The sequence below is a fragment of the Gymnogyps californianus genome, chromosome 3 (assembly GCF_018139145.2).
Source record: "Gymnogyps californianus isolate 813 chromosome 3, ASM1813914v2, whole genome shotgun sequence".
Classification (NCBI taxonomy): domain Eukaryota; kingdom Metazoa; phylum Chordata; class Aves; order Accipitriformes; family Cathartidae; genus Gymnogyps; species Gymnogyps californianus.
This window is the reverse complement of record NC_059473.1, coordinates 12,611,789-12,626,767: the sequence shown is the minus strand read 5'-3', so window position 1 is coordinate 12,626,767 and position 14,979 is coordinate 12,611,789. Positions and strand designations below refer to the sequence as shown.

The 14,979-nt window shown below is 41.7% G+C and overlaps 1 protein-coding gene across 6 annotated transcripts in view; it reads right to left on the bottom strand.

Annotated features, from left to right (window-relative positions):
* Window positions 1-14,893, bottom strand: part of MAP4K3 (mitogen-activated protein kinase kinase kinase kinase 3) — an 85,888-nt gene extending 70,995 nt beyond the window's left edge. For all 6 annotated transcript variants that reach the window (XM_050893152.1, XM_050893155.1, XM_050893154.1 and 3 more), the window contains exons 1-3: window positions 14,754-14,893; window positions 4,364-4,421; window positions 1,066-1,156 (exon numbers count right to left, since the gene is read on the bottom strand). In XM_050893152.1, the coding sequence (XP_050749109.1) occupies window positions 1,066-1,156; window positions 4,364-4,421; window positions 14,754-14,867 (263 nt within the window). In that variant the 5' untranslated portion in view covers window positions 14,868-14,893. The remainder of the gene's footprint in view (window positions 1-1,065; window positions 1,157-4,363; window positions 4,422-14,753) is intronic.
* Between the last annotated feature and the right edge of the window lie 86 nt (window positions 14,894-14,979).

Sequence of the window (14,979 nt, the reverse complement as noted above, 5' to 3'; positions counted from 1 at the left end):
ACCTGAAAGGAACAAGAAGCCTCTGCCGTAAAGAGCATCATGACTTTTCAGAGCCTTTTAAAAGCTTTTTATTACACAGCATGATATGCCTAAAATTATGACAACGTTAGGTTCACAAAATCCAGCATTAAAAGGTCTAGTCCTTGAATATCAAGCAATTACCATATATAGCATAAAACATTTGTCAGGATGTATTAAAAAGAATTATAATAGCAAATGTTATTAGCAACTAGCCATCAATTTTCTCAATACTGAGACTTTGTATGGAGTACGAGTTTACCGTACTTGTAACAAGTAAGCATAATACCTTACAAAAGGAATTACACGAAAGAATAATGAGACAGAACAATTTACATATACTACATTGTGTCCTAAACAACTCTGCAGCTCAAAAGAGAAAAGTAAAGATAAGAGGTAAAAAATCAATCATTTTCAGATTTCAAAACTGAAATCACAAGTGGGCTTTTTAAAGGCTGCATGGTTTACACTCTTAGGTACTTCAGTACGAAATTGTCCTTGAAGCTTAACACAGCACTACTACTCTTAAGCAAGGAAAAAACCAACAATTTTTTTCCTCCTTATTTCCCCATAACATTTAATTTTGAGTTCTCAGACAATTTTACATGCCAACACCAGTTAAGTCAGAACATTTCTAAGAACTCTATCTGTATTATGCAATATTTATACTTCCCAAAGTTTTGCAAATTTCAGAGACATTTTACTGAAACAGATTTAAAAGATACTATATACACAGACTCTTTCTTCATACTTGTCGTACTTCTGCTTAATCTTCCATTTATCTATTAAATTCAAAGCTTTTAAACGACAACTCATTTCCAAGGAAACATGACTACATGGTCACTGAAAGATTTTGCTAAGAGAAACATTATTTATAGAGAGACGCTGTAGTAAACAGAACAGATTTTAAGGTAACTGAAAAAAAATAATATACAAGTGGATAATACTTATTTGGTAAATTATGTTTTGCCTAAGTCACCTTATAGACCTGTCCTTTACAAGGAGAGAGAGAGGCATTTTTAAGTGAGCAAAAGAAACAAACTGTACCTGAGATAGCTGCCAAAATAAGCAACAATGTTTGGATGTTTACAGTCTTTCATCATAATGATTTCCTGCTGCACAACAGCAAAATCTTCTCCTGAAAAGCAGAAGAATGAATATTTTCATTGGCCTGGTTCATACTCACATCTCAACTAGACTTTCAATACATGTTAATTAAATTACTCAAAATGTTTATTTTATAATCTGCCAGTTTCACAGACATATAAAGCAGCTGTAAATCAATATTTATTAGCAAGGGCTTAGCAATAAGTAACTCTATTCTTAAGAAGTTTCATTCTGGGCCAGATGGACCTCACATCTGCTATCTGATACCTCTTATGATATTGGCCATAGCTCTTTCTAAAGTCTTTATTTTCCCCAAGACCCTGCTGTGTCCATCTGCATATGCCCTGCCAATAGCCCAGGTTCTTAAAAACATGACAAAACTTTGCTATTTTTGGCCACATGTCCAACACCCACTAGATCATCTTCCTGAGCAAAAAACATTCAATAGTACGCTGCTGCTGCAACTTTTCAGTAAACTCGGTAAGAACATAAAATTATGGACTGTGCATGACTTATGTCCAGGCAAAACACTGACATAGATGTGGCATTTATCTGAGTCTTACTATTTGGTACCTTGGTTGTCCCTGTCTTTCTACAAAAGGTTCTTACCAGATGTGTACACTGAGAAAATCATGTATGAAATTGAGAACCGAACAGACACATTTTTGTTTTGGGGGTGTTGTGCAGGGATTTTGTAGGTAAGTTAAAGAGGGAAGGCAAGAAAGATATCAAATGTAAGAGAATGACGATAACAGATATTTGACAGCCTTTTTAATTTTTTAAGAAATACATGTCAAATGCTCTTTTGCAATTCAGCATCTTACACTGGGGCTCCTCTGAAATTTCTTACGTCATAAGGGCAAATCATAGCTAGTCTGGTATGTTATTTCTAAAGAAGTTCTTCTGAAGTTTGTTTAGCTACTACACATACACAGTTCACAAAAAACAACTCATTCTTACTAACCTCAAGGACTTCATAGGTGAAACAAGCCCGAAAGGGTAAAATAACCATTTAACTTCATGAATAACTTAAGAGACTCTTTAAGCAAGTGGAAAAAACAGGAAAATTCAAAGTATGTCAAAATTCTCCTTTTAGTGTACTGCTGTAGCACACTTCAGCATAACTCAAAAGAGCTTTTAAACCAGAAGCCAAAGCTATTGTCTAAAAAGTTGAATATAGACACTAAGCTCGTATTTATCAATTGCTGCAACCCAAAATCACTTCTCAAATATGGCTGTTAATAGATTTCAAATGTAACACAACAAATTCCAACAGAACTGGCCAAGCTATTACCTAAGAAAATATGTTTTAAGTTTCTCCTAATACTTCACCCAGTACTTTGTACTTTTTAACCAGAAATCTGACATTCATGTGTATTTTATTTAACTAATAGCAAATTTCAAACCACAAGCTGCCAGTTAACATCACAACAGACTGTCTACTATCCGTGGTGTATTGCTGATGGCTTGCTGTATCCAGGCTAGACCTTTCAACATGTAAACACTGAAGAGCAAACAAGAAATTATTTTCACACACGGACAGGTATCTCCATGAAAGGACCTGATTCCTCCAGTATTTGGCCAGTGTTTTCCTTGCATCCAAAATATTAAAGTAGCATAAGCTTTAGAGTAAGTGCCTAAACATTATTAACCCTTAGTCTTCACGCTCTCCCCCAATCTGCAAAACCTGCAAAGAAAGCCAGTGCCACAGTTCTGGAATGTGGACGCTGCCCATCTGCAGCTGTGAGTCAAGCCTCTACCGCAACTGGAAGCAACAACTACAGAGAGAAACTGAGCTTGCTGAGCAAAAAGAGGGCAGCTAAAGCGCTTTCTCTGTGCACCTCTCAGGTATCCAAAGGCTGCCAAAAATACTTGATTCAGCTGCAAGATGCCAGTTGTTCACCCCATCAGCACAGCATGAGGGCAAGTTACCCCAGCTGCAGCAGATCCCCAGGCTCTGTCCACAGCTCAGATAATGCACACAGCACAATTCTCTGAGTCCTACTCAGCACAACCCATAAAACACTTTTCAACCAAGTCACTTCCTACTTTTGAGAGAGGTAGTCAGCTAAGTAAAAAGTTGCATTATTTTAAAGGTTGACATCATGCGAGTCTGCTGAGTCCTATGGTTCTTTCCCCACTACACGTCTTCCCTGTTTTATCTTTACAGTTCCATAGGGAGACACAGCACAGCTGCTCGGCATAGCTGCACTGGTAGCCCACGTCATGCACAGCCAAGTACTCCAGCAATGGGAACTGACATAAAAAGCCAAACCAGCAGAATTAAACAAGATAATCTGAGACCACAACTTTCAGTGTGAATAAAAGAAGTGTGATGAACATACACTTTTGGAACTACATAGTAACATACTGTCCTGTCTTGAGTTTTCAAACGTGCATGCATTATATAAACACAACATTCCTAATCACTTCCAAAATTGTAAGAGAAAAAATGGAAGAAACTAGTAACTTCTTTCCCTTCTTGCCCGCACAGACCATAAGGATCAAACCAGGTAGCAGTTAAAATATTACCCCCCTCCCTTACCCCCAGCATTAAATCTTGAAATGGAACACCAATAGTTACATGTTAATCAAAAAGTCTGGACATTTTACTTCCCAGATTACTGTACTCTTGTTCAACAAGTCTAGCCATATTAATAGAACAGCACTTGCAGGCTGATAACTGATCAGTTAGAGATATATGTACATATAAAGTACATATGTAGGGCATATGTACTTTGTGAAACCACAACATAAGCACAGTTCAAGCATAAATCTAGCAAACAGTGAAGTCCTAATCAGAGTCTCCAAGAGAATTTCAGGAAATGTACTCAATTCCCAGATACTAATGCTTACCTATTATTTCACCCCTCCTTTTTATTTCTCCCTCTACGCTCTCTCCGGGTGAGTTCCTTTCTGTTTTGCTGGCTTGCTCATTTCTTTTGTTCTATACAGGTTTTTGTATGCCATGGGTTGAAAACATAGTACTTTAGACCAAAAACACAACTCTCACTGAAATTTTAGTAAGCTTTCCTTTAACTGTTCTCCAGTTATATTTTTTCCTCTCACATCTTGCTTCTCATGCTTGTTATTCTTTAGAACAGTGTATTTTGTCCTACACTAAAAGGCAGCAATTATCCCTTTTTTCAATAAGTGGACTCAACTGATTTTGTACAATTGTATCTTAAGCATGAAATTATTTAGTTTCCGTGTCCTATTTCAGTTAAGAAACACTTACCTGGTTCTAGTTTTATTACTTTAATCGCTGCTAGCTCACCCGTGTTGACATTTCGAGCCTACAAAAAAAAAAAAAAATTTAGAGAGCAGAACACAGCAATCAGCTCTGCATTCTCAACTCGACATTCTCTGACAACACAGAGCCAAAGAGCAACTGAGATACACAATGGTCTAAAACAGTGAAACCACCTGTTGGGTTGTTTTTTTTTTTAAGCAAAAACAACCTCAGGAGGAGCCAATAAATTAAAACTTCTTATATATTTATGTTTCATGCAAGGTTAGATTTTTTTTTTCCTAAACACACCATGCATTTTTTTTTATTGGGCTTACAGCATACATTTTCATTAGATAAGCATCATTATTGAGTTCTGTTATATCCAAAACACTTATTTAAAATAATCCATAACTGTGCTTAATGACAGTGAGCCAAACAGTAAGAATTCTGTAGCTAGCATGCTCTTCTCCAGTACGTGTTTGCAGGAAGCACTCTTCCAACAAAACTTCTCATCCTGGATTTATTTTCTAACAACAAAGCAAGCTATCTCAAAAAAAAACCCACTAGGCAGCTAATTTGTACCAAGATCTGAAGCTTTAAGTATGCTCAGGAAACTTTATGCTGCCACACAACAGTCCTAAATTATGCAAGTCCCCAGCCATGCTGTACTTCCATATTAAAATCCATAAACAAACTGACCACTGAGATATTGACTGCAAGGCAGTTATAACATACATGGATCTCACAGCAGACAAGCAGGGCCCAGGGAGCATCAAGGGCTGTACCCTGCAGCGTATGCGACTGCTTCCAAGACTCCCACGAGAGCGATGCAACACTTCTGCTCATTTCACTATGTGCCCCTTGGTCCCTACTCTCTGCCAGCGACAGCATCCTCCCCTTGCTGCAAGGGCGTGAAAAAAACAAGCCAGCAAACAAAGGAGTTCAAAAGCATTCCCCTCCTGTATACAGCAGCTCTGTGGCCAACTTCAGCAGCAATTACTCAGCAGCTTAACTGCATTTTGTACAGGGCTCTGTCATGCTAAAGCCTACGTTCTACTGAGCAACCAAGGAAGCTAAATTTCTAAAAAGCCATTAAGAAGTAACATAAATTACGATGATAATAATGATCTCTCTTCTAGAACTGTTGCATTTGACTACTAACTGAAAACTGAGGGGTCATTTGCCCAGTGCTTTCAGGTTACTTCCGTGCCCCTGCACCCAGCTATAGGGAGAGGGCAGCAAAGCTGCTCCCCAGCGCTGAACCAGCAGCTCCTAAAGGATGCTCAGCTACAGCCTCTCCTCTCCCCAGGGGAGTCTTGGTACCTGGAGCTGCACTGTGCTGGACGACCGCCGCACTGAATGCTGTGCCTGCTCTACCCCCTACACAGGGCACAGAAGGTGAGACCGGTCCCACTTTTGCTTTTTCCCCCAATCCGCTTTCAAATCAGAAAAGGCCAGAATTACAGAATTTAATGATGCAGATAGGTGCCCACCTTTACAGTGGCTAATGGTCTCATTTAAGTCACTTTAGGAGTTCAAGGGTTCACACCTTTTATTGACTGGCCATGAGACTCACCAAATACTGTATATGGTATTGATTCTTAACATGCCAGCTTGAGAGCTGGTTGTGGAACCACAAGTGGATGGAAAAAAAACCCTAAAACTATAAAAAATAGCCAGTAATACAGTCTGGAAATAAATGCAGTGTGTATTCCTGTGTCTAGAGATCTACCCAGGTCGTTCCTAGCACAGCCGATCTCAAACCTCTCACTATTCCTAGGTGTGGCAAAGCTCTTCTGCAATGCTGGGAGTACTGGCATTTGCAAATAATTTGCAGGCAGATGGCTATGGATAGATCCTGAGACCAGTGGAATCCTATAAAAGTCAAGGAGTAGTCCAAACCTGATAGACTGTGGAAAAAACAGTTAAAAAATAAAATTTCCTCTGGCAGCCTTCCCTGTAAGTCATTATTTGCCCACCCCACCGATGGCAGCAGTGTTTCCACTCATCACTGTATGGTGGAAAAAGATGCTAAAAACATTAACAGCAAAAACAGGAGTTCCTTTTATCTGTACCAGAGAATGAAGGCAACATATGAGAAAGTGGCACCACTGAAGCATGAGCTAGGATTTTTATTCCTTATTTCTTTTCCCAACACATTCTTTTTATAGCCAGAAACAAACACAGAGGCAAGATGTTCATGAACACCGTTCAGGATGGTCAGCATTTTTTAACCTCCAGGATTAACAGAAAAATTACTGCAGATTTTACAAAGACCTGAGATCATCAGGGAGTCTTGTTAATACTTAAAGACCTGTTTTGGAGAAACTTGTACTAGTAAGGTAATCAATGAGACACAACTGTAGTGGATACAAGTGAGGAGATCCTGAAGTTATGCATCCTGCATGCAGCTGGGATGTGCAAGCCAAGCTGGAAAAATTTCACAGGCTTCAGCGACATTGCTAGTCTAACAAAAAATGTTTGGTAATTTTTAAAAAATTTTATTTATTTTTAACAATATTGTGTCCAGCTGTCAGGAATTTGCTTCTCTGACTATGGCTCCATAGGTCACTATGCTCTGCAGAGTCCTATGGCAACTAAAGGAAGACAGAAGGTAGGTAGGAGCTAGTGACAATTTCGGAACAAATCTGATTAAAACATATGAGGATACTCATCACAAAGTCTTATGTGATGGTGATGCCAAAAAAAACTATCAATAGTCGACAGACAAATCTATAGATATATCTTTAGATACATATGGAGCAGGACATGCAAAATCCCAGCCAAAGGAATAGAGTCCGAGCAGCAGGCAGCCTTGCCAAACCTGCGCTCTCCACACCTCATGGCTGACTTGGCCCCCTCCCATTGCAAAGGGATTTCTTCTTCAACATCATGTTCTCAAAAGAACTGTTCAAAATCGTGGGCAGGAAAGAACAAATGTGTCTTCATCTTGAGCTTCGGCATTTCTTCCTTTCTTCAACACCAGCAGTAGTTGGACTCTTTGGCCAGCTGGTCATTCTGTGGACCAGTATCAGCCAGGGCTCGTGAAAGCCAGAAAGGAGGAACAAAATCTGATTTAATGCAGGTCACCAGTGCCTTCAGGAACAGCAGGCTACCATCTCCTTAAGGGCATGAATTGTTACTTAAGAAAACATGACCTGAAGTTGACAATCTGAATAAGTTATCACTTTGCATCCTATTCCATTTGGGTTATTAGCATTGAAGGTGTTGTCACAAGTAAGAATATGAATTGCCTTTGTTAATCTGAGTATATAAAAACCAGATTATTCTGATTGTAGTGACACAAGGGTTCCTCGCAAAGGCACCCCTGACAGGTTTTACAAGATCTCATCAAATACCTTTGAAATCATCAGCTGTGAAACAATTCCTTGCCTAAGCTCACATGAATGAGAGACTGAGAAAGACTGAAGTACCGTATGCTTTTCAACACGTATTGGAGCTGGCTCTGACTCTTAATTTGAGGGTGCTTGCATACATACCATACAATAGGTCAGTATGTTAAGGACACTGCCTTATGCTTTCATTTAGCATAATCACACTAAAGTTGCCAATTACTTATGGGTTTTGAGATTGGAGAGTCAAGAAGGAATAGCTGGCTGAAGAACAATTTCAAGCAAGTATTTCTGAGTCGGCAAATGCAACCAAAAATTTCAAAGAGGCTTGTGTAAGAAAATACACATTCATTTTTTGTTTCCACTTGCACCTTAAGTGCTCTAACTCCCAGTCTTTCTGATGATGAGGTTAACAGCAATAGCCAAGAGTTCTTCCTCCCATCCTTGTTTCCACGAGCAGAAGCCTGCAACTAATTCCTTCAAATGCAGATTTCACTATGTCAATGGGAATGCATTACACAGGTCTTCCAGAAGCAAAGATCAGCCTATAATGCCTACATCTACATGCAGTCACCTTACTAAATGTGTACTGCATTTATACAATGTCTGCTCTGGAAAACCATATAAGGATTCTCATTCTACCAGCAGCTAAAAGAACGATACTCTTCCAGAGATCTAGACTGCCATATCGGGAGTGGAGTTTAAAAAAATCCACCAACTGCTAAGTTAAGCTGGAGAAGCACCTCCTAATTAAACAGGAAATAATTACTAGTGTCTCTGTGACAACAGTAGGATATCAGATCAAAATGTTATATACAAAATTGCCACCCACTAGAAGTAAAAGCTAGAAAAATCCAGGTTTTGTTGTTACTGCATTATACAAAAATTCATTAACCAAAATGCCTCACGACTAGAAAGACCTTATTACACTGAAATAGAGAGGGAAAGAGCAATGGAGTGGGGCAGTACTCAGATGGGCTCTATTTGGGAAACATCATCCAAGCAAAAGATGTGCATGGTGTGTGTCTGAAAAGAAAAGGAGAGGAAAGAAGAAAAGGAGGACGAAGGCTACTATTCAGCACTGCCTCTAATATATGCCACAACAGTAGATTCATAAGAAAGAGAGGTCTGAGCAGCTGAACCAGTATAGACATAAAATCCAAGGTCCAAGGAGGTAAATCTCTTGCCAAGTTTATATTTCTCCTTCAAATGGAAACTGGTAATATAAAGTGTATAATGCTGCAACAAAAACTAGGCCAAAAAGCAAAGTCTAAGACAGTAACAAGAGGGCACTTCTGGTTTTGACTACTTCCTATGTGAATTGTTGAACAAAATGTAGATGAGCAATTTTCTAAACAAGTTGCTACTTCACGGAATCACTGGTCACAGGGCACAGACAGGCTTCCGGACCCAGATAAGCTCTGCTCTTCAGGAAAACGCACCTGAACAGCTTCCCAACCCTCTTGCTTCCAGCCCTATAGTCCTCCCCTTCAGCCTCTCTCAAACCCACCTGCCTCCCCTAGGAGCTGATTCAACTCTCCAAGCCAGCAGAAACCCACCTGCCTCCCTTTTTTGGGTTAGTTTTCTGCCAGGTTAGCTAACTGCGCCAGCCCAGGCATCATGCTGAGCGCCAGAGCTAACGTGAGATAAGCGGCAAGACAGCCAGGAGCAGTGTAGGGAATCACCCCTCTCAGGCAACAGTGAGCTGTTACATCAGTTCAGCCCATCCTGTGAAGTCACAGCTATAATTAAGAGGAATTGAACTAGTAAGAATTATGCTAAAAATAATTAGGTTCCACATTCTGGTAGGAGGCGTGATACCAAAACCCAACAGAGGTACAATTTTAGGAAGCAATGCTTTGATAAAGGTGATGTTAAACAAAAAGATCTGAAAGTAAGGCAAAAATCCCTATGCAAGGCATGGATTATTGGTTAAGGAAACCACAGTCACCCAAACTAAGCCCTGTAGTACTTACTCAGCACAGTAAAAACAGGATGGCAAAACATCCTCCCCTCTCTGCCTGCCTGACAAGCTTCAAAACACAATTAAAGCTGAAATAGCCTTCAAAACATAGACACTTATTCCTAGCAAAGTCAAAAGGAGCTTCAACAACTGTAAGGTCAGTCAAGAACAAAGGAAGACTAAAATGCCTATCAAAAAGCACACAACTAGAAGGCACAGTGTCAGTATTTCAGAAGCAGCAAAGCTGCAGAAGAATTGACGCCTTACTGGATCACCCCACGAAAGAGGAGCAAGGGCATGCACGTGGAGAGAAGAGATTTGTGCGCAGGACTCTGCAAAATGGGAGTTCATCAAAATTCAGGTTCATCTGTTCTGGACACATTCTCTTCCAGCAACACGCAGGAGCACTATCAGAAACCAGAGACTCCGAAACACAGCTGAGAGCAGAAAACAGTAACAGTCAGTAGGTGTTCCCCAGAGATAGCTACAGAATCTGAGAGTTTCAGCATGAAGCAGCTGAGCTGGTAGATACGTGACTTCCCTCACCAAAACCAACTCCCATGCCAAAGGGCAGGGGAGCAGAAAATCAGGCTTTTTCTTTTTTAAAAATGAGACCTCAAGCAAAGCGCACCCTACCAAGTTCTGTGTCTTCATTTGTTAACTGGCGGAATCCATAAATGACAAAAAGAACTGAAATAAGGCAGACATGGTACAACAGATACCTTTGCAGGAACAATAATCTCACTAACTATTCACAACTACTTGAATTTCAGTAAAGGGGGAAAGTAAAAGAAGGGCCTTTCTTTTAGTAAGATGCTGAAAATCTTTGGAAGGGTCCACACACACTAGATGAATGCCTGTCAGATGGCAAATGAAGTTCAACCTTTATTAAACCAAAGCAATGATTTTTTCTTCCCAAGGTATGCCGTGATATAAATTAATCGTACGAACAAAAGAAATGGACCTACAATCACCTCAGAATACACTTCATATCTATGTGCAGTTACCACCAAAACCAAAGGCATTAGGATGGGGGCAAACAGGAAAATTATAGCATTATCATTAATATGGTCTCTGTCAGAATACCGTGTGCAGCACTTGTAACCCAAACCCCAAAAGAATGCCATAAATTACAGAGGGCCTGGGACTAGGGATGATTAGAATGGCAATTTCATACCAAGAGACAGAAAAGTCTTTCTAAATGAGAGATGAAGTACACACAGAGCAAACAAAATTAAACCGCCACCTCATTTAACTCTAGGAATATTTCCTGAAACTGAGCAGGACAGGACAGTGTCTCTTTTTCACAACCAAAAAAACGTAACTCCTCTTTTACACTTTGCTGACCACCCTACACAATTAAATTCTCTGCAACAGTGAAATACAGAAACACAAAAGACAGAAATTACTTGTGCAACAGCATAACTAATTTTCATCCTTTCTAGTGGGTGTCATTTTGGATGAGAATATTTGACAGAAACAGAAGGTGAATAACTTTCCTGACATGTAACTGCAATCAGAAAAGCAATTTTGCTATCAGTCTCTAAACTAGACTTTAGACAAAGCTAAATTACTTGAGAAGTAAGTTTACCGAAACATAGAAAACAAAACCACACAAATGAAAATGTGATATGCAACACTCAAGAATACTCAACTCCAAAAAATCACTATTAGCAGATCTTCTGTCTGTGTTTTGTTACAGATATATCAACCATCCGACAAAGTAGTAACTCGATTTCACCATTAACTTCAGCAGTCTTCAGAGGAGACATCTGGACAAGGGAACAGATTTTAAGTCCTGTGTTTTTTTCTTAAACTTCTAATAAGAACTTTGTAATATTAACATTTTAGCTATCTATCATGGCAACATAGCTTCACTGAAAAAAATTTTAAAAACCCAAACATCATCTCTCTTTCAGACCCTCAATGAAAGCAGTGTTATGTCCAGTGTTTATGTCCCTGGGACACATTAAGAACTAAGCAATCCAGATAACACTTCATCTCCTACAACAAACTTGCACTGGTGCTAGTTAGAAGAGACACATTATTGTTGACTGCATATTTGATAGAGAGCTAATGGCATGAACAAGTTACCCATTACCTTTCTTGTGATGCATTCATTATCGTCTTCCCCAAGGCCTCTTTGAAAGCTGAACTTGGGTGGGAGGGCAGATAATTATAAAATATTGGTTCAAGCCAAAAATCTGTACTTGCGGTGCACTAGCATGTTTCCAGGTACCAGCTAAACAGCAGGACTCATAGCAGCAGGATCATATCAATCTGATCCATATCCTCCTTCCCTTCGAGTCTCTGTAGTTCAGTCCACACCATGGGCTCTTACTTCCAATTCAAAAGTCTTCAGAGTAGAGACTCTGCATCTTTTTTTTTTTTTTTTTAATTTATTCTTTTAAACAAATCAAACATTTAACCCATGCCCTGTTGTAGCTCAGTTCAACTAAAACAGAGCAAGGAAGTAGATGCCAGTCTGCTCTGCTTTCATCTCCTCAACACTTTGCCAGGAAAACAGGTTACGGAAAGGTCATCGTTTAGCAAGAATGTCAACATAACAAGATTGTCATCTTATTAAGGCAATAATCCCTACCTAGTAACAGCAGAAACACCTCTCTACTAAGGTAAGGCTCTCTCTGCTAAGGGAGGGAAAACCACAATTTACAAAGAATAGCTGCCCAGGTACATCCAGTGCTTGGATCCACTCTGCTGAAATCCCACCAGTGATAAGTACCATCGTCACACAGAATCTCAACTTCACACAATTATTTCATCAACCACAAATTTCACCTGCAGACGACAGGATGAAGCAAATGAAAGAGGCTTATGAAACCCCTCACAAATTTAAGATAAAGCCCTAGTAAGCTCATGTGTGGATGACACTTAGGACTATATTACTTCCTCTTTGTCACATTGAAAGTAACCGGCTTTCATTACTATTTTGGGGCTACTTTCATGCTCCACCTTGAAGGCACCTTGGGCAAGACCTTGCCTCAAAATGAAACAGGCAATAATCCATCCAGGAGAAAAGCACGTCTCATTTTCCCTATGCTGTTCACAACCTAATCAGAAAGCACTTACCTCTCTCTCACCTAGAAGAAATAAATAATTATAATACCAGCCTAGCATATCCTGGTCCTGATATATCACCTTCTATCTCAGCTGTCACAGGCAGATTGTAAATATAAACAAATCCACTCAAACAAAGCCTCAAACAAAAAAGTCACAAGCAGTGCCAAACACTGGCCACTCATAGAGCACCAAACTGAAGGCTACTACAGTGTAAATATGATAATCATCAAGAAAACCTTGACAAATCCAATGACAAAACTTAGCAGGTTTCAGATGCATAGTGGAATTGCAAATATAAATATTCACTCTATGGTTGGAGGTAACATACTTAAAATTAAACTGAAAACACGGATGACTTGGCTAATTCACATCCATCAAAATCATGTACAGTGCACTGAAAAAATCTGATTGATAAGATATCACTGAGTCAATATCCCAGTTAAAAACTGCAACAGAAATAGAGCTGAGCACATCAAGATAACAGTTTGCAGAAAAACAAAAAAACAGAGCATAAGGCAAGCAGACTTGGATAATTAAAACATCAGCATAGTACACAAATACTCAAAGAAAGCTGGCAAGGTGGGGAAAACAACACAAAACCTCCTTTCAATTAATTAATAAAGCAGGGAGTTAGCACACTAAGAGCGCAGTAACAAGAGGATTTAGGTCATGAAACTTTCGTAACATTTAAGCAAGCTGAGATTAAACCAAAATTGCCCCAATCCAAACAAGACTTCATTTTAGGCACATTCACTTAGAGTCAAAGGCAGCATCAGCACCAGTTTTGTGCACCTCAAATTGCGGAATGGCTCTAAATGTTTCCCTACAGTCCTGCCTACCAATACAAGTTTTCTGAAACACACACGCCCACCCTGTGATGACAAAAACAGACCAGAAGACACTTGGAAAGCACACAGTTAAAGTGATGCTTCCAACGGGCTGCACACGACCAACTTCAAGTCGCCCCTCTGCTCCGCCACCAAAGGGGAGCGGGTAACAACCAGTGTCATCCTACCTGAGGGACAGGCTGCCCCATCCCATCAGGCAAGAGTTCAACTGGATACACAAATAACAACACAACCTGCAGAGCAGAGAAAAATGTCAAAGTATGCTATAAAGCCCAAAAAGCCAAACTTACATTCAGCTGCTATTACTTTAGCTTTGCTTTTCCTACATTTCTGAATTTAGGACAGGATCATGAAACACTCTGATCCTTAACGACACCTTTCCTGACTCCCCAGTTTGCCCTCCGACTGGTCAGCCTCACATTTTACAGAGACACAAGCACAAAACACTGATATTTCCACCCAAGACAGCGACGGGAGCAGTAGCCGGGATGAACAGCCCTGCTCACCTTCAGGCACACGATTTAAAGTGACATTTGCGCTGGAATCGAGCGAGCAAGCGTGCACTTCCCGCACCCCCACAGCCCCCGGCTCGGTATGGAGGGGAATCGACCCCCAGGCTCCGCCCCTGAAACAGACGCCCGAGCCGGCACCCAGCAGCGGCAAGAACAGGCCCCCGGGGCGGCTCCACGGCCGCAGGAAGCCAGGAGACCGCCGCGGTCCCGCACCGCCGGTCCGGCACCGCCAGCAAGGCCCGGTCGCCCCCAAGCGCCGAGGCGGCCCCTGGGGGTCGCCCCCCTCGCACGGGCCGGCGGCAAGGAGAGGCAGGGAGAGGCGCTGGGGGCAGGGTCCCTCCGGAGGGGAGCCGGGGACGGCCAGGCCAGGCGCCCACCCGCCCCCACCAGGACTGGGGCCGGTACGATGGGGCAGCGGGGCAGATCTCGCTAGAGGGGGTGACGGGAGACGACCTCACTGCCCGCAACAGCGGAAGCCCCCTCAGGGCCGGGGGGGAAAGGAGGGCGTCGCTTGGCAATGGAAGTCCCCCTCAGATTTTGGAGGGGGAGACCGAGCCGATTGCGTGGCAACGGAACCCACCACCGTGAGACGGGGGGGAGAGACGACACCCCCCTGCCGGACCGCGGTGCTGCGTCTACCTTGTAGACGTCGCCGTAGGTGCCGCTGCCGATGCGCTGGATGAGCTCGAAGTCCTCCTGGGGGTTGCGCCGGGACAGGTCGCACACCCGCCCGCCTCCGCCGCCGCTGCTCATAGTGCCGGCGGAAGACCCCGCTCAGCCGCAGCCCCCCGGGCCGGGGAGGAAGAGGAGGAGAGAACCCGACACCGGAGCGCTCACGACCTGCCCCCGGCCCGCTCCGGCAACA